General features: G+C 41.1%; 1 protein-coding gene across 2 annotated transcripts in view; it reads right to left on the bottom strand.

The window, feature by feature from the left end:
- LOC143963138 (nuclear receptor ROR-alpha) overlaps window positions 1-20,768 on the bottom strand; it is a 676,682-nt gene that overhangs the window by 31,262 nt on the left and 624,652 nt on the right. For both annotated transcript variants that reach the window (XM_077472703.1, XM_077472704.1), the window contains 2 exons: window positions 17,924-18,009; window positions 44-185 (listed from right to left, as the gene is read on the bottom strand). In XM_077472703.1, coding sequence (XP_077328829.1) covers window positions 44-185; window positions 17,924-18,009 — 228 coding nt within the window. The remainder of the gene's footprint in view (window positions 1-43; window positions 186-17,923; window positions 18,010-20,768) is intronic.

Below are 20,768 nucleotides of genomic sequence, written 5' to 3'. Positions count from 1 at the left end.
AGAATAAAGTAGTAACATAAAAAAGGGAGAGAGTGGTTCTCACCATCACGTGACATGCCCACAGAAAGGCATTTCTGCAACCGACAGTGCTGGCAGCGGTTCCTACTCGTCCGGTCGATCAAACAATTCTTTTGCCGTGGACAGGAATATGTAGCATTACTCTGCTGGCTGCGTCTGAAGAAACCCTGTGAACAAAGCCAAATGTTAAAAAGTGTACATACTAAACATTTTACACTAAAATATACACATACATATTGTTAATACGAAAAGGTATACAAATTATGATGCTGGGCCTCAAGACCAAGTGAATGAAAGGTTGGTTCTCATAACCCATAACGCCATTTTCTCGTATTCCTTTTGACTGTACCACAAATATTGGTGGTGCTAGTGCCAAACGCTGGAGAAAATAAATGTGAGTCATCCTTCAGCCTGCTTTGACTATTAAACCCAATGTTTTAAGGGCAAGCTCACCTTCTGCATTTTCAAAATAACGTTTAAAGAGGCTGTAAACCTCCCTTTGCAAGTTGTACCTATAGTTAAGCCTAGAAAAAGGTATAGGTACTTCAAATATCTCCTAAAATGTGTGCCGTTTAGGAGATATTTACTGTATACTGCGCTGATGTTGTCATTGGCGCATGCGCAGTGAAGAAACGTGCCCCCCCCCTGCAAGTGAGCGCTGTGACCGGTGCTCCTTTTAACTGGAATGTTGTCAGCGGGAGCAGAGTAAGTCAGCGGCACTGGAATGAAGAGGGGCAAAAATGGATGCGGCCTGGACGGCGAAGGCTTAGTTTGCAGGTAAGTGTCACATAATGTGCTAGTATGCGATGCAGAGGAAAACGTGATCACAAAAAAAAAAATGTATGAGGTTTTACAGAAATGTTTTGCCTTTTGCTTCTATTTTAAACAGAATGGGTTCTTTTACAAGGTGTTCATGTACAATTAAAAAAAAAAAAATTGATTGCATTATGGCCACTAGGTGGAGCCGACGATTATAAGGAATCACTATATTAAAGCAGTAGTAAAGTCCGTTTTTTTTTATTTATATTACAGGTAAGCCTATAAAAAGGCTTACCTGTAACCCAAAAAAAGACCAAATTTAGGTGCTGCTCAGGTAGAGAAGTAAAGTCCAACTAGATCACTTTGAGTGCAGGCAGGGACAAGGAGCTTGTCCTAGCTCCAAGCTGCAGCAACGTCAAAGGACGTCCATAAGCCACAAATCACGAAGCAGATCCATGTGCATAAAGTCAGATGAATGGCAGCCTCAGGCGGTACTTCACCAATGCCATGCCCCCAACACAATTCACTCCACCCCTTGGAGCATGTATAAAAAGGTTTATAGGTTTAAGGCCTTTTGTTTCTATTTTAAACTGAACAGGTTCTTTTACAAGGTGGTCGTTTACAATCGCTTTCATTTTTTTTATTGCATTTTGGCCACTAGGTGGAGCCAACAATCATAAGGATTCACTTTACTAAAGCAGTAGTGAAGCCCATGTATTTATACTTACAGGTAAGCTTATAATAAGGCTTACTTGTAGGTACAGTAAATATATTCTGTACCTACAGGTGCACATTTAAGAGATAACCATTAAATGTGCACCGGAGATATTTACTTTAGTAGCAGCTGGTGACATCACTGGCACATGCATACTGAGCTCCCAATGGATGGCACGCCATCCATTGAGAGAGCTGTGCCATGAGAGTGATGTCATTGCAGCTCAGCCATTCATACGGAACTAAGCCCACAAACCCGGAAGGAAGACCAGGTGAAGATGGAAGCCCTGTCAGCGTGCGGCTGGAGGGCTTCGTTTTTAAGGCAAGTCTTTCATAATGGGCTAGATCCAACAAACTTTTTTTTTCTTTTTATCAATAGATCCCTTGATTGCTGTGCAAATTCCAAAAAACAAAACACAAAAAAAAACACTCAATCTAGAGTGAAACTTTGCCTCTGTTTGCAGGAGCTTACTGTAAAAAAAAGGCAAATGACTGATCCTTCAGGAGGACGGTCTTGTATCCGCTCCCTCCATGTTTTTGCAGGCAGCCTGTAGTAGATGGAGCTGCTGGCTCTCTTCCACAGCTCTGCTCGAGATATGCACAGCACAGGGGTGATATCACTACTTTTAAAAGGAAATATCTGGGGGTTTGTATAAGCTATTGATGAATATAGTTTAATAAAAGTTTGTGCCCAGAGTTTAGCTTTAAAGACAGCAATGCATATTTCAGACAGTGTTATACATCAAGGCAAACAGCAATCTCTTAATACTCAAAATGGTATAATTTTTTTTTTTTTTTGACTCAACACATGTACATAAAAGGTGACCAGTTTCTCCATACAGCTACACATTTTACCTAGAACTCGAAGATCGTGGCTTTCTGAATGAGTTTCTGTAGTCATGCTACCGCCTTCCTCTGTGTACAGTCAGTCCCACAAACCCAACCTGAGAACACGAGGCCTGGATAAATCTGGCCAGTCTGTACTAGTCTTCTGACAATTCCTGCCTAATGAATAGATTTCTTCAATTCATTACCATACCCATTTTTACTCCTGTATACACATATGTCTTAATTAGCTGCTCATTGGCTGTTTAATTACAAGGAAGCAGCTGCCAGCTGCCAGCCTCCCTGTACCAGCGGCCATGCTGAGAAGACTCCACTCTGGTGGGTGACAAGGAGACTCTCTGAAAGCTCAGTGATTTATGGCTGGCTGTGGCAGGATCCTCTGGCTCATTAATCTCTCAAATAGGACCAACAATTAAAATGTAGGCCTTTTTTCTGACGGCTTTCCTCACTCCTGATGACCATGAGGACTAGGCTTGCTCTCGGTGGATACGCACACAGCCAAAGTTCAGAACGAGAGACTTCTGAAGGTATAGATCATTCTTGTCAGCCCAAGTGTCAAGTGTATATGCACATGCCAATAATGGATGATGATTAGAGGATAAGCAATTTATTCATTCAATGAAAACAACTATTCCTGCTGAGAGGCTAGCCAGACTAAGCACGAAAACAGCAACATTTCCCACAAAGGCTTTACATCTGTCGTCAAACACAATAGGAGCCGTAACAACTGTCCCAAACATAAGGACAGGCTTTCTAAATCCTTGACGCGTACTATTAGCAACGTGTCATGGCCCGCCATGTGCAAAAAAAAAAAAAAAAAAAACACCACACTAATGATTAATAACAAAATGTGCAATTACTTTTTATAAGCCTACAAAGCATTGCAACCCTGACCAGTGGATTACAAACTCAATGCACAGGCTTCTGCAGACTATTTCAACTGCTCTGAGGACTTTCGGCTATGGAGCTGGAGGAAGTGACAATGGACCAGTAGTGTGGTAATCACTGAAGTTTTGTTCCCATGATAACTACAAGACCCTCTTCCTCTGGGGCAGATAGGATGTGTAGTCTAATTAATCATAGAGCTTTGCCGAATTCAAATATTGGCAGGAGGCGGTAGGGAGAAGAACTCCTGGGATTCTGTAAGGGTGTGTGTGCGTGTGTGTGTGTGTGTGTGTGTGTGTGTGTGTGTGTGTGTGGCGCAGACTTTGACCATGTTTTATGTTACACATTAAATATGGTGCAACCTTGGTCAGAAGGGTGGACTTTTCTTTTAAATCTGCTTCCCATTCCTATCAATTTTTACTTGCTCCTACAGACCTCGTTACAATTTAAATCTATGCAACTGCTTACATGGAGAATACAGTTCAATAAATAAATCAGAACAGCACTCCCTGTAATAGTCATTTTTAACATAATTCAATGGAATATCCAGTATGACCCAGATTAACTTGAACTCCTTTTCTACCTAGAGTGTCACCTGATGTTAAAAAATGAAATGAGGCCATTACCATAAAATATACTGATGCTTTATAGCGCTTCTAAATAAGACTGCAAGCACTGTAATAAAATCATAAGGGCTAATTCACACTATGCCCGGTGACGCAGTTGTTTCCTATGTGTCCCATACACACCCGCAACGCAGACATACCGGCCCGAATCACGCTGTGGATATTGAGTGAACATTTTGTACACTTCAAATAAAGCTCATACAAATGAAAAATAAATAAAGGAGGAGCACTATGATGACTCTTGCATCACACTGCCCCCTAGCGCAGCCAACATACAGCAGCCGGAAAAAGGCGAATCGCTCCTACGCTGCATTGTAGTGTGAACTGGCACAAACATTTTATACATTGCAATTTTTAAATTTTTTCTGCAGCTAATGGTAAGCAGGAAAGGTATTATTATTGTTATTTTTTTTTTTTTGGGGGCTTTTCCAAAGCACTGGAGCAGCAATTTTGCTAGTATATAATCTTGCGGCTATGAAAGTTCAAACACAAAAAAAATATTTTAAGTAACTTAGAAGTTTAATTACACTGATCTTAGTCATAAAAGTTTTTTTTTTTTTAAACATATCATAGTTGCCTTCACTGATTTTGCACAGGGCAACCCCAATCCTCCTCTTCTCAGGTCCCCCGCCAGCGATCGTGGCTCTTCTTCCCTCCTGAGTGCCCCCATAGTAAGCTTTCATTTTAATAAAGTGGAGAGGGAACAGAACACCCATCATGATTTTATTTCTGTCTGTGTAACCATTAAGGAGATTCACTCTCTCCATTTGCCCTGTAGCCATCATCCCCGAATGTGAAAGAGCATCCCAAATTTTGGGTTTTCATCAGGACTGGAATGGAGGGGAAATCTTCCAATGGGGACACTATTTCAGGTAACAACGATGGCAACCAGGAATCCCCTCACTCTGGAGGGATTTTCGCACCACTTCTTGCTTTGGGACAAGAAGTGAAGGGGTGAGGGGGAGAGAGAAAGAGGGAGAGGGAAAGGGAGAGGGAGAGGGAGAGGGAAAGGGAAAGGGAGAAAAAAAAAAAAACACTCAGAGGAGTCATAAGCCTCCTAAATAAAGATATTTTGCCACTAGTTCTACCTTAAAGTATGACTAAAAGTCAAAACCTTTTTTTTCTTTTTTAGTTTTGGATAGAGTAAAGAGGTTAAGAATGTTTGTTAGTTTTTATTGCCGTCTGTGCCCCCATTGGGGAGATTCCTTCTCTCAATTTGTCCCGTTTACCATTTTCATGGAAAGTAAAAGAAAATCCCAAATTCTGGATTGTCCCCAGAAAAGTCATATAGGAGACATCTTCCAATAGGGAAACTAGTTCTGGTGACCTGGGGGTCCCTAAGAATTTCCCTTAATTTGCAGGGATTTCCTCTCACTTCCTTTTTGGCTATGGGACAGGAAGTGAAGGGAAAACTCCAATAAGACACAGATGGTGAAAAAAATAAACATGACTGGGGAGTTTTGCCTATAGTTCTACTTTAAGTTCACACAGTAGATGGCTTATCCAAGGGTTCCTCTCTTTTTTCTGTAGGATGCAATTTTTGCATGGTAGCATCAACATTTTCAAATGCACCAACCTACATTGCTAATGATCCTGAACAAATAACTCCCTATGAGTAATCAAGTAGTTCAGGTTCCTGAAGGAGTTTAGAGCCCTCCTCCCATTTGTATATTTTCTCAACAATCAAACCTATTAAAAAGTTACAAAATACCCATGTTTGGTCATGAGGTAATATATTGCAAGCTGTTTATTATCATCAGTAACAGAATAATACAAGAACGCACAGCTCAAATGAGGAACCAATCTACTCACAATAGAAAAGCCAAAACTGTGGAACAAACACTAACGAGAATGAGGTTCTGCACTTCATTATAGACCAAGTCTTCCACCATGTGTCCTACAGATGCTTTCCCTATTACTTGCAATCTATACAAGGAAAAAATACCAATTATAATGAGAGACCTGACACTTTTTTTAAATTTCCGTTTTCATAAATCGGTTTTATGAGGAACTGTTCAGTGAACTATTTTAAGTAAGACTCTCACATTACATTGATCTGTCCAGTAAGATAACTCCCGTTACCTCTGTAAGAAATAGTTCTCAAGGTCTATGTCACACTTTCCTTTTCTGCTGTATTAGGTTGCAGAGTCAGTAATATCTAAACAGAGTACTGCTGACACATCTTCCTACACATCTCCCATGTTTCCGTTTGACTGGCAGAAGTATGTGCGGTCTATCAGTATGAAGGTGCCTTCCATAAGTCAAAGCTACAGTCACTCTTCTGATGGTAGAGCGAAAAGCGTAGGCACTAGGCAGATACAATGCTTCAAAAACACGTTCGCTCAGATCACCGCCGTAACGTCAACTTTTTAAAGTGCTTGTAAACCCTCACATATACCCAGTGAAGTGACTGACCTCGGGTGATACACAGAGATGAAACAAATCCTCCTACATAAGTTGTACCTGTCTATCTACAGCCATTTTCCGCCTAGAGCCATTCAAAGTGTAGAATTTACACAGGATCTCCCAGCTCTGAAAAGCCTGAGGTGGAGAGCTCTGAGAGCCGATTGGAGGGAAGAGACACACCCGCCTCCACACAGCACATAGGAACAGAGCTAAGGCTGTTAATCAGCTGAGGATCCCATCACCATTTTTCTCTTGGTGTCAGGGAAACTTGTCAGAAATTACTCATGCAGATAGATAACCGGAACATAGCAGTGGACAGACATGCCACTTAGTGCTCTGGGTTGAGACAAGCACACACTATAGAGGGATATGCTTTGTTCATATTTCTCACATCTGAGGTTTACAACCACTTTAACTATATTTTTAGTAACTCTGGCATGGCAATTTTTCCGGAAGGTAGGATATAAGAAAAGGTGGTGAATAAACTTTTTGCCAATGATACTTCCTATCTGTTTCTCTCTTATGTCTTCTTGGACTCCAAGTACTCTTGTGAATCCACAGATATAGCCAATCTCTGTACACTGCCATATCATTGATGCTGCTACCACTGTTGCCCAGGCAGCAAGCAATAGAGCTGCAAGTTTGAAAATCACTTGTTAAGCTACTGCTAGACTTACCAGTCTTCACAAGCCTGGCAAGCCTTGCACAATTGCAGAAAGTCCGTATTGCATGACCCCAGATCTGCTTTCAATGCAAACATTTTTGCAAGTCTGCTGCAAGTTCTGGTTCAGTTATGTTGTGCAGTAGTCATCCCACTACAGGGGGCACTGTGACTTGCAGAGCTCTTGCTGTAGACTCACCATTGCATCTTTGCTCTTGCTAGAGCCTTGCCATGCAAATGTGCTACAAATTGGAAAAATGTTAACTAGAACTTGTTCTCCAAGTGCTCTGCAAATGTACAAAATTGCCAGTGAAAATGTGCAGCAAGGTAACAGACTTACAATTCAACACTGCCACAAATATGTGGCAAGTTATCCTTGCCATCTGGGTGGTAGCAATGTTGTCTCCTAAAACTGCTGTTCATGTATGGCACAACACTGGCTGCTTTTCAAGGGTGCCTAGCACATGGGTCCACCTATAGCCAACCATATCTGGCCAGGTCAGTAAAAGCGGACTTGGAAACAAACTTTTTACATTCAGTCCGACTGACTTGGATGCGGGCGAATATAGGAAGATGCAAGTCCGCTTACATTCAGCTGTCTATAGGGACACACTGAAGTCTGGCTTTGATCTGTGTATTCATGGGTGAAAGACAGACTGCCGTAATGACCCCATGGAAAGGGCCTAAAAAAAACTTGTGTAGCAATATAAAAAGATTGAAAGGAGCAGGGTGCCTCAGCATCACCACATTTATGTAACACCTATCAAAATATATAATCTCAATTCTGTAGCTTGGGGGTGATAAAAGGTAACCATTATTGCCTTTGTAGTGCAAAAGCCCTATGTAGTTTTGAAGGCCCAAAAATATGCGGCTGTTAATATCATGGAAGCATGTTGTCAAAAGTAAATAAAACACCCCTGTGATGAAGGAAGACCGGCCTGCAGGAGGGGGTGACCTGGGCCAAGGAGACACTCAACAACCCACCATACATCGGGGATATAATCAATAATGAGAGGGCCACCGGGCGATGTCAGAAAACGATGGGATGAGGTCATAGAGAGATGTGATGAGGTTAGGATTCAGTATGACGAGGCCAGGGACCGATGAGGTGGGATGATGACTTCAGGGAATGGTGCAATGAAATCGGAGTGATGAGGTCAAGGAGCAGTGCCGTGATGTATGAGGAGTTCAAGAAGGTGGGATGAGGTCAGGGAGCAGTACGCAGCAATCGGGGTGATGTCAGAGTGCCGTGATGAGGTGAGATGTTGCCAGGTATGACGAGGTCAGGGAGTGGTGTGATGAGGTAGGTTGAGGACTTCAGGGAATGGTACAATGAAATCAGTGGGTGATTTCAAAAAGAATGGTCTCAAATCGCACCACACTAAATCCTCTGCAATTCACATGCAGTTCATAATGTGAACCAAGGTTTAGGGATCATTTCACAAACCATTACATTTTTGTTGCAGAGGATACCTAAAACCTGATCTGTATTTTAGTGCAGACTTCTGGGAAAATCAGATGAAAAGACATTTCTGGGGAAATGTTATACACCAACGGTGTACAGAAGGCCTCCAGGTTGCCATATTGCATTGAATTTTGCAGAAAATGACAGCATTGCAGATGTAAAGGAAAAGATAATTTTTAAGAACATGCAATCCAATTATTCATACAGCAATCGTATAAACTGTATATTCTTTAAGTCAACGAAAGTGGATGTATTCTTTAAATTAGGTGATATTTGTTTATAAAAGCCAGTGCACCAATAGCATGACTGCATTTCAAGTATATGAACACAGAATCATAGATTTAGTTTAATGAAAACTCAGACCTGTCCGTTTAGTGACTGCATGTTTATAAAACATATTATACAGCCAGAGCAATCCACATACAGTGGAGGTGTTACATTTGGCACGGCAAAATATTGAGACCAAGATGTACCTGCGGGTTAAAGTTCAAGAGAAAAAGGTTGTCAAGCGTGTGCTTAAAGGACATATGGGAAACTACTGCATTATCCCCTTCACCTAGCATTAAAGCGGAACGTCACCCAAAATGGGAAGAAGTTCTGCTCTTCCTCTTCAATCGCCCCCCCCAAACACCCCCCCCCCCCCACCACCCATCACATTTGGCACAAAATATTTTTGTTGTTGTTTTCTTTTGGGGGAGGGGGGGCGGTCACCGGGTTTTGACAGGTACTCGCTCCCCTGCTTCTGGTCAGATTGTAGTGACAATCTGAGCTGAAGTCTGCCCGCAGTCTCCCCAGCCTTCTGGGACATGTCACAGATCCAGAAAGCTGCAGGCCCAGACTCGCACATGCGCAGTGAGCAGTAGACTGTAAAGCCACAAGCCACCACAGCAGGATGCCCACAGTTGGTATGCCGGCGCTGGGGATAGAAGCCTGGTGAGGAAAAATGGGACATGTGAGTGTCCGTTATTAAAAGTCAGCCGATGTGGTTTTTGTAGCCGTGGACTTTTCATTTTTTCGATAAAGGACTGAACAACCGCTTCAATACTTAAAAGCCCATCCATGGTCAATTCCATTGGCGCAAGCCCTGGTACATTCAACCAGATCGCACAAAACCATTTCAAATTTGCTTGGACACCCTCTAAGCAGATAGATTTATCTTTCCAGCCTCACTTTTTATCCATTCCCTTAGGGAGGGTAGATCTTCAGACTTCCAATGTAGGAATATTAACTTGCATGCCAGAAAAAGACCTCTCAATGGCAACACATTCTTTAGCCCTGGTTCACACCAGTGCGGCTTTAAAATTGTGCTACTTCAATGCAATTTCAAAGCTGCTAATCAGTGCGATTTCATGTGCGGCTTCATCCACACAAATGTCAATGCAAGTCGCACATGAAATGCAGGAACCTTCTTGAAAGTCGTTGCGACATGTGTCGCAAGAAATTTTAACGGTTCCATTGCTGGCAATGGGGTGCAACTTGTCATGCGATTTTGAACTGTCAAATCGCACTGGTGTGAACCAGGGCTTAATGTCCCATATGCAATACACTAGGACACATGGCTAGCTAGAAAAACATCAAACCACTCCCAAGAGGCTGATGTTATTCAAAGAGTTAGGAAATGATTAACATCACAGACGTCCAACTCCTAGCAGGGAAAAACAACAGCTAGCTAAACATTTGTTTTTACCAGAAAGGTAATCAGAGCCAGCACAGCCAAGAAAAAGTTAGAAGCAACACAGGTTGTAGTGGGGAACACTTAGTAACCATTCAATTATACAGTAATGGCGCGTACACACGACCGGACTCAAATTTTCCTATCGAGAAATCCGTTCATCTGTATGCTAGTTCGACAGACAAAAACCGACGCTAGGACAGCTATTGGCTATGAACTTCCTTATTCTAGTCCGGTCGTACATCATCACGTTCGAATCCATCGTTGTGATTGTGTGTGTCCAAGTCCGTTCAGAAAGTCCATCGGAACTCCGCCAAAAGTCCGTCGGGAAGACCATCATACCTAGTCTGCCGGAAAGTCCGGTCGTGTGTACGCAGCATAAGTTCACTCCATCCTATACTGATTTCAAAGGTTCTTAAAGAGGAACTGCAGTCATTTGCATAATCCCCAAAAATATTTTAGTATGTAGTGCTAACAGTTTAAAGCTCAATTAGGAATTATTATGGTTTTTATCATGTTAATAGGTGATGGTGCCCTGAATATGAAATAAAGTGCATGTGGCTGCTGCCCCTTTAAATAAGCTTTTAAGGCTTCATGTACACGGGACGCTGGGGCAAACTCCTCTGAACGAACTTGAAACCGGCGTTTAGAAACGCCCGTTTTGCCACGTTTGCATGCCGCGTTTTACCACGTTTGTGCCTAGAAGAGTTTATTAAAATAACCTCATAAGACCCTCCCCAAGCTCAAAAAAAAAATTGTTATTTAACTATTTCAGCCATTTTGACCAGAGTGAGCAGCAGCAGCAGCAGCAGCAGAAAGGAGCTGTATACTTGTATTTGCCTCTATTTCTGTGCTTTTTTTTTTTTTGCAATGGATCCCAGAATGAGAATATGTGAGGAAATGCTCCTGACATTGCTCTTGATGAGGCTAGAATGACGTAGAAAATTGCATGCGAGGTCCAGAGTCAGAGTTCTTCGCTATTGGACCCATCTATTGATTGCGTCGGTAGGATATTTTTCCAACATGTACGTACAGCTGCATACCTACCCCGACAAATTTTTTTTTATTTCACACGCATGTCCATTGCCACATTTGACCTTCTACAGGAAAAAGTACAACTCAGTCTGACACGCATGGACACCAACATGAGGAAGAGTGTGTCACCAGAGGAATATTATATATATATATATATATATATATATATATATATATATATATATATATATATATATATATATATATATATATATATATATATATATACACACACACACACACACACACACACACATATATATATATATATATATATATATATATATACACATATACACACACACACCTATTATCCATCTCTATCCCCATCCATCTCTATCCCTATATCAAATGTAACCGTTAATTTCATTTTTTTACAATATATAAAGTCGGGGTCAAGCTCAATGGTGGGATCATCTTGTTCAAATCTGAACATATGGGTCAAATGCCAATTAAAAATTTGGATACACCAATACTAGTGGTTTATTGCATTGCATCAAGGGCTATATATGGTGTATGAATCGTCGCAAGTAATTAAAACATTTTAAACTTTTTTTTTTTTTATCTTTTTTTTCATTGTTTTCCATCATATTTTTGTCTTTTCAGGTCAAAAATATAGGGTACCTGTAAAAATGTTTATAAACGAAAAACGCGTCTAAACGCTGGTACCACGTTTAGCGTCTGAAACGTGGAAATCTTCGGCGTCTGAACCCCTTTTTTTGCTTTCAAAGAAACACCGTTAAAAACGCAACTGCCTAAAAACGTCAATAAACGAGACTGTGTAACGTTGAATGAGTTGAGGGGCAGTTTAAAAAAGCGTCCAACTGCCTCTGAATGTACATTTGGCAGCGTCCTGTGTACATGGGGCCTAAATCACCTCAAAATTTTAAAACAATGGGTAAAAAAAAACATAATGGCTCTGTGAAAAGGGGTGTAGGATATACAACTGATGAATGAATAACATGATGAGTTATAAAATCTGTGAAAGAAAATAACTAAGTATGAGAAATACAATAAAAAAAGTCCAAAGTGACAATACCCAACACCAAAAAAAAAAAAAAGCTTCTGGACAGACGTGTCTTCTAGTATGTTCACCTCAGGTGCTCAGCGTAGATGGCAACTCGGCAAAAGGTGTTTGAGCCCTTTTTACAGAAGGTCAAAATGCGCTTTTTAAAAACCAGATTGGTTCCTGAGCTTGCACCCTGCCACTCCAATAATCCCTCGGGATAAGGCTAGGATGCAAGAATATACTCCAGAGACACAGAGAAGGACTTATAGTATAGCAAGTTTTAGTTGAAGTTTAAAAACAAGAACATAAAAGTTGCACTCCCATGTATCCGTGCCTGAGCCCGGCAACAGGTGTCTACAGCATGCGTGGACAGGGCCTGGCAGTCAGGCGCTAGCGCGCGATCCACACCTAACTCTTAATGATGAGCCTTAGGCCCCTTTCACACATGCGGATGGTATGTCCGTATTTCATCCATCTGTTTGCGGATGAAATACGGGCATACATTCATCCCTATGGGATAGCGGGTGTCTGCGGATAAGCATCCGCAGACACCCGATATCATCCGCCTCTGCTACTGTCCGATTCTGCAGACGGAGGAAAATCCTATTTTTCTATCCGTCTGCAGAGCGGATCGGATGAACACGGACAGACGGTCCGTGCTCGTCCGATCCCCATAGAGGAGAGCGGAGATCTGACAGGGCGGTCCCTGCACAGTGTGCGGAGAATGCCCTGTCCGCCGCCGGCTCAGCAGGGACAACGGAGCGATCCCCGCTGAGCGAGCGGATCATCACGGGGCGGATCATTACTGATCCGCCCCGTGTGAAAGAGGCCTTAGGTCCCTTTCACACATGCGGATGGTATGTCCGTATTTCATCCATCCGTTTGCGGATGAAATACGGGCATACATTCATCCCTATGGGATAGCGGGTGTCTGTGGATGAGCATCCGCAGACGCCGCTATTGTCCGCCTCCGCAACTGTCCGATTCTGCAGACGGAGGAAAATCCTATTTTTCTGTCCGTCTGCAGAGCCTTAGTGGGTAGTCATAGGAGCCTGGAAGTGATGAATGCCCGCTCCAACGTATGTTTCACCACACTTTGTGAAATTGTAAAGTATGGTAAAACGTACGTCAGAGCGGGGCTGTCACTTCTGGGCTCCTCTGTGACTAGAACTTCCTGAAGACACCAAGTATGGTAAAATGTACGTTGGAGCAGGGATTTGTCACTTCCGAGCTCCTATGCGACTACTCACTAAGGCCCATTATTGAGAACGAGGCATGGATTGCACACCAGCACCTGACTGACAGGCCCCATCCACACATGCTGTAGACACCTAGTGCCAGGCACAGATACATGCGAGTGCAAATTTTATATACGTGTTTGTTTATATTCTTACATCTTAGCCTTATCCCGAGGGCTTATTGGCATGGTAGGGTGCAAGCTCAGGAACCAATCTGTTTTTTCAAAAGTGCATTTTGACCTTATATAAAAAGGGGTCAAACACCTTTAGCGAGTTGCCATCTACCCTTTGAGCACCCTTGGGGAAGCTACTAGTCCAGAAGCACTTTTTTTTTTTTTTTTGGTGATCGGTATTGTCACATTGGACTTTGTTTTGCTTTTCTTTTCTCAAATTTCACGGATTTTATAACACATCACGTGTTATTCATTCACCACTTATATATCCTATGCCTATTTTCACAGAGCCATTATGTTTGATTATGATTTTACATTGTGAGCACCAATACCTTTAGCCTTTGTTTTTTAGTATGGTTTCCAATCTTACTTTTTTCTCATACTGCACACTTCTTGCGTGAGCAGCCATGTTTACTGAGGGCAATTGAAGCACTGGCTGTAGTTTTCCTGCAATAGTCTGTTGGACTGTTTCGTTGGGCCACGAAATCTTGTGCATGTTCAGTACAATGCCTCCCGGTTGCGCACACGCAGTAAACAAAGCGTTCCGATCCAATGTGTACAGGTTACTGTAGCAGTGCAGCCCTTTTTGTTTACTTGCGCAGCGCTTTGACGGCAGTGGGAGCCAATGGCTTCTGCGGTTCTCTCAGCCAATGAGGAGAGGGAATCTTTACCCTCATGCACCAAAGTTAAACAAACCTTCAGCCTTTACAAATACTTTAACAGAGATCCTCATTTCTATACAAAAAGGAGAACATTCCAAATTCTTCTAATGGTAAAATGTCATACTTCACATACTTCATCACTACATACTTTGATATTGGAGCACAGAGGTGAAAAATGCTAATTATTTGAATAATTCCCCCCCCCCCATTTCTGCTTACCCCTGAATGCTTTTTATGATTCAGCTACATCATCAACTGTTTCTGCAAAAGTTTCATAATACACATTGACATATGTGATTAAATATTAATATACTGTATACAAGTTTATATCAAAAAACAAAACAAACAAAAAACATACATACACACACACACACACACACACACACACCACTTGAGGATTATTAAAATTTCCATATTTAAAGTGGTATTAAACATAAAAAAACATTTATACCAAGTCTTAAATGGGGTGGCTGCATACGTTTTTTTTAGGGTGGTCATACTATGGATGAAGGAGCAACTCCTTTGGACAGCAGCATTATAATCCTTTAGAGAGGATAGCGTTCGATGCATAAAAAAATTTGGATGGACTGGACTAAATTAAAGGCAAACTTCAGTAAACTTTTTTTTTTTTTAGTAATTACAGCAATCTGTTCAAACACCTATGCTTTTTTTTCTCAGTATAGCTTGTGATAGCTTTAAAACAACTAGCATTACTGTAGATTTAGGAATGACGAATTTAGTAGTTCTACAAATTTACTAAAAGATTTTTTCAACACAAAAAACAAAAAAAAAAATTATATATATATATATATATATATATATATATATATATATATATATATATATATATATATATATATATATATTTTTTTTTTTTTTTTATTAAGAAAAGGTTTTCCTGCAAATGATGATAAAAATGGTTGGGTGAGCCAAGGTAAAGGCTGGCAGTAAGGATCCCGAACCAAAAGTCATCAACTAGAGCATAAGAAAACAAATACATGAAAATAGCTTCTCACATACAGTCAGAGCCATTTATTAACAGGCTGGAAGAGAGATTTATACACCAAGGTTGATCAGCACTTAAACCGTAAATATTTGCTATATAGAACATCTAGATCAAAGCTGTCACAGCCGGCTGCCCACAGTTAAGATGGCGGTGCCTGGATTCTGGGACAGGCGAGTGCCTGTTTATTAAAAGTCAGCAGCTACAGTTTTTGCTGACTTTTTCTTTAGCAATATGACTGAGCTTCTCTTTAATTTCTCCTGAAAAATAACTGCAAGTGTACCTAGACACTCCTGTGCCAACAGCTTCATAGCTGTACATCTGTCTTGTAAAAGGCATCATGCCTTTGGCTGCTAGTCTCAGGAGATTTGGGGTGAGATATGGTTATGCAACTGTGCTCTGCACTGTTCTCCTTAATGGAGAAAAAGCTGAAGTGCAAGGATCTCTGCTTCATCAGATCTCTGGATCAGTGCATCCTCCCCTGTTGCTTCTTGAATACTCCACCACCACTCAAAGGGGTAGCTCTGTCATGAGGGAGCAAGCCCTGCCTCTATCAAGATGGCTGCCTCCATGCAGAGAGACAGTGTAAAAAAGGAATCAAAGTCAAGAACGGGGAAATAAAACGGCAGGGGACCATTAGCAATGCCAGTGACTATTCCCTTGCCCCCTATTTTTGGACACAGCATCTACTGTCCAGGTCCTCTTTAGAGATTTGTGAATGAACTACACATCCAGCTAACACAGCATCAGACAGGCCTATAGTTCTTAAAGGAGCACAGAGATGGTCACCCCAGCACTTGTACTTCATTGACACATCCTCTAACAGAAAGTCTGTACCTCAGTACAGGCAAAAAGCTAGAGGAACAGTCTGCAGGAGCCTCACATTGCACCTGCAATCCACTGATCATGGTTGCAATGCTTTGCTAATGAAAAAAAAAAAAAAAAAAAAAAAACACATGAAGGTCAGACAGAAAAACATAGTCAAAGAAACTTGGACATATAAAATTGTTACAACTACAAAGCGTATCAACTGCAAAGATGCCTGAAAGGAGATATAAAACTAAATACTAAAAACAGCAGTGGGATAAAGAAAAAAAAAATTATTAAGTAAAGAAGTGTAGAGTAAAATGTCCTTTGGATTTATTTATTTTTTATTCATTCTTTTCATATTTTTTCACGAACTTGCTGCATTATAAATTAAACACCCGCACCTGAAAAACTTGTCCTACTACAAAAACAGAAAACTATTACCATCCTCTGGCTATACGGTCAACAGTGTTTCCCTTGGCGATGAAACTAGAGATTTCAATGCTAGAGTGCTCAGTATAAGAAACTGTTGAACACAAGCACGTATCAACCAGGGATGTACAGTCAGAGCAGATAGGTGAGGCAGAGCCTCACCTGCTATGAACGTTAAAAAAAAAAAAAAAAAGAAGAAGAAGAAACAAAAACGAGTGTCGAGAGTCGTAGCTGAGGTACCCCACCACTGATCAAAATTTGGAGCTACTGCCACCTATAGTTCCAGAGATACGGGGCTTCTTGTGCAGCCTGTCAGAAGCTACATACAGAGCGGCCAGTTTAAATACACGCTGGCACACTCTGTATGCAGCAGACAGAGGATGAGCTCACAGTGCCTCTCCTCACTTCTTTACAGAAGCACTGAGTTTAATGGACAGCTTGGAGCCTTGGACCAATGGTAAAGAACCATTGGAACAAGCTGTCCAATAAAACAGCTGCAGTGGATAAAAGACACATGCTCCCTTTCAGCCCAACCCTTTTAACTAGAAGGAAAAAGCATGGGTTTATAGGTATAAGATTTACCCATGCTTTTCTCACACAGTTGAGAGGAAGAATGAGAATCTGCTGCCTGCTGAAAAGGTACGGTTATAACATATTAACCACTTGCCATCCGGGCCATACATGTAAAAATCTTTTTTTGCTAGGAAATTACTCAAAACCCCCAAATATAGCAGACACCGGAATAAAATGGTGGTCGTTGCTTCTTTTTATGTAACAAGTTATTTGTTCAGCAATTTTTCAAACGCGTTTTTTTGGGAAAACAAGCAGTTTAATGAAAAAAAAAAAGAAAAACAAACACAAAAACACACACACACATACACACACACACACACACAAACACACACTAAAAAGTTAGTCCGAATTTTTTGTATAATGTGAAAGATAAGCCAAGTAACTACATACCCAGCATGTCACGCTTTAAAATTGTGCACACTCGTGGAATGGGGACAAACTTCGATACTTAAAAATCGCCATAGGCGACGCTTACATTTTTTTTTTTTTTTTTTTACAGGTTACATGTTTAGAGTTACAGAAGAGGTCTAGTGCTAGAATTATTGCTCTCATTCTAACATTTGTGGTGTGAGTGTGTGTCACTAATACTATCCAGTGCCTCACCAGTCACTAACCTCACCGCACGTCCCTGGTATCACCTGCCTTCCACTACAAGACTGCACACCGAAGATCACAAACTGTATATGAATACAAAACTAAGGTCACTGCTGCAGCCACCATAATCTGAACCCATAATTGAACAAGATTTACAACAGGTCAGCCTAAAGCCAAAAATATAGGAATAATGTTTTTCATCCAAATAACATCATATAAAACTAAGTTATGAGTCTGCGGACCCCTATGTACAATACTTGTGTTTCATATCCTTAACTTGTGCTAAGCTTTGTAAGATCACCTTGTAATAAGAAAAATACGATCCCATTTCACCATATACTGTACCTTGCAACCCTCGCAGGTGATGACCCCGTAATGGATCCCTGATGATTTGTCTCCACAGATTTTGCACGGAATTATTTCGATTTGAGCTGCAGAATAAGAGGAGAGAACAGAGTTAATTACCTAACATTTTAATAGATGAACAAGATGAACCCATACTAAATATTCCAGGCAGAGATGCAAACCCGTTCCCCCTTAGGGCTCCCATCTAAAATTATAGTTGCTCATTATCTAAAGGCTTTTGGGTAATTAAAATGGGTCAGACAAGGTGCCAAAAGATCTAGAACATAAAATTTGTGCACATATATCAGGCTTTACTTCGCGATAAAACCTGTTATTTTCGTACGGGATGTAGAAGAGAAGGCAATAGAGATGTCAGACAAGCTAAAGTTCCCAACACTTAAACAAAACTTTTAGGTAGAGCAATTGCAGTACAACTAGTTTTCCTCAAGATATCCAACAGCACCACACCTATCAAAGAAAGCAAACAGCATGGGTTGTATATGCTGCTACAGAGCTTTCAAGAAGCATCATGGAAGGTACAGTAGGCCCTAGCAAGGAGCTCAAGCTACCTCTCTTTGTGGTGCGGGATCTTGCTCTGCTAGTTGAAAGATGAGGGAAGACTGAAGGAAGCCTACATTTTTAACGTTTGCAATGAGAAACCACCACTTCAATAAGTACATTTCTAACGCTTAAGAGAACAACGCGTCCATTGAAACAAGTTACGTAATTACACAGTATGGTTACATCATAACAAGGTTAAAGGAGACAAGTCTATCAAGTTTAGCCTCAATTGATTTGCAGTTTGGTTCCAGTAGAAGGCAAAGCCAACCCTCTGTGCAACCATGACTAATGTTCCTCCAGAGAGGAAAAACAAATTCCATTCAGATTGATGCAGTCAAAGCAGTTCCCTGCATTGCGATATCCTCGATTATAAGTACCAATTACGACTATAGATGCCAGTGGTTGTAATGAATCATGACTAACATACATATGCAGTAGTGAAGATCACAGCCTACCATCTTTCAATGCAGATAAATCCTTTGGATATTGATGGGAACATTACTAGGTCCTTTTAAATGGAAAGCAAGCCCAAATGAGGGCTAAACGCCAAGTGCATCAAAGCAAAAGAAGTTTAATATTTTACAGTTCATTTTCTTTAGAAAGCAGTCACAGCCTGGAGTAGAAAAGCCTGCCCCCCAACCAGAACTGTAAAGAACGTGCCTTGCTTCCTGTGTGGAAGCTGTGGTCTCTTTGCTAAGGTCAGATATTCCTGCTGCTATGAGAGCTACAGTTCTCCAATCAGTAGTGAGTATGAGCTGTGCCGTTTGCAGAGCTAAAGATTTGACTAAGCTGGAAGAATGCTAGACCTAAGCAGAAACATCACTGCTTCCACAGAGAGAACAAGGGTCCTTCTCAGCAGCACGCTGGCAGGGGACAGGCTTTTCTACTCGGGTTGTGGCTACTTTCTAAACAAAAACTTTAAACTATTTTTGTTTAGCTGCACCTTGAATGTAAGTAGTGCATTTAATAAACTGAAAATTTAGTTGGGATTTAAAAACTTTCCCTTCATTTTTTCAAAGTCCTTTTACTAAAAATGATTTTACCTATCCTGGGCATTAAATATTTTAAAGGCGCCCAACTCCAGATGCCACCAAAATTTTCCAAAATAAAAAGTTCATGTTTTTTTTCACAAAAAAAAAAAAAAATATATATATATATATATATATATATATATATAAAACCAACGCCACCACACACAACAAGCACTCTCCAAATCTCTACTGACCTACTGTAGGAATTATTTATTTTACAAGAAAAATAAAGAATTGTAAGCAGGGTACCCCAAGGCTCTGTCCTGGGACCAATTCTAACTTGTTCATAAACAATATAGAGTTTGGGAAAAAAAACTTTTTACGTCTGAGTGTTTGCTGATGATACAAAGCTAAGGAAGATAACTTCACTACAGGATATGCAACTTTACAAGAAGACCCAGGTAGGGGTAGGCAGCTAAATAGCAGATGTGGGTTAATAAAAATATAAAGTAATGCACCTGGGAGCTAAAAGTATGAATGCAAGTAACTCGCTAGGGGGGGGGGGGACCTCTAGGGGAATCCAGGATGGAAAAGGATCTGGGGGGGATCTGGGATTTCATCCTCAAGACTCCACAGAAACTGCTCTCCTAAAACTAAAAAATTATCTACTAACTGCCAAAACCAATCGACACTATTCTGTATTCCTAATGTTGGACCTCTTTGATACAGTTGACCACCCACTTCTCCTCAAAAAACTCCACACCTTTGGTCTCCGTGACTGTACTCTTTGCTTGTTCTCTTCCTACTTATATCCAACTGCACCTTTAGCGTTTCTTACAACTCTACTACCTCCTCTCCCTTTCTCAGTTGTGGTCCCCAAGGTTCTGTTCTTGGACCTCTCCTATTCTCAATATACACCTCCTCCCTGGGTCCGCTGATACCCTCCCATTGCTTCCAATACCACCTCTATGCTGACAACACCCAAATCTATTTCTCTACCCCTCAGCTCACTCTCTCTGTCTCACATATCACCAATTTCCTATCAGATATATCAGTCTGGATGTCACATCACTTCCCCAAACTCAATCTATCCAAAACCAAACTTATAATTTTTCCTCCACCATAAGCCCCATTCCCGGATCTCTCTGTCAAAATCAATGGCACAACTATAAGCCCATCCCCACACCAAGGTTCTAGGTGTGGTCCTGGACTCTGAACGCTCCTTTAAGCACCATGTCTAATCACTGTCCAAATTCTGCCACCTCAACATCTCCAAAATACGCCCCTTTCTAACCAAAGACACAACAAAGCTC

This window comes from Lithobates pipiens, unplaced genomic scaffold (assembly GCF_037356315.1).
Source record: "Lithobates pipiens isolate NorthernLeopardFrog02 unplaced genomic scaffold, aLitPip1_a1.2 Scaffold_8, whole genome shotgun sequence".
Lineage (NCBI taxonomy): Eukaryota > Metazoa > Chordata > Amphibia > Anura > Ranidae > Lithobates > Lithobates pipiens.
Note: the sequence above shows the minus strand (reverse complement) of the source record. Positions and strands in the feature narration are given on the sequence as shown.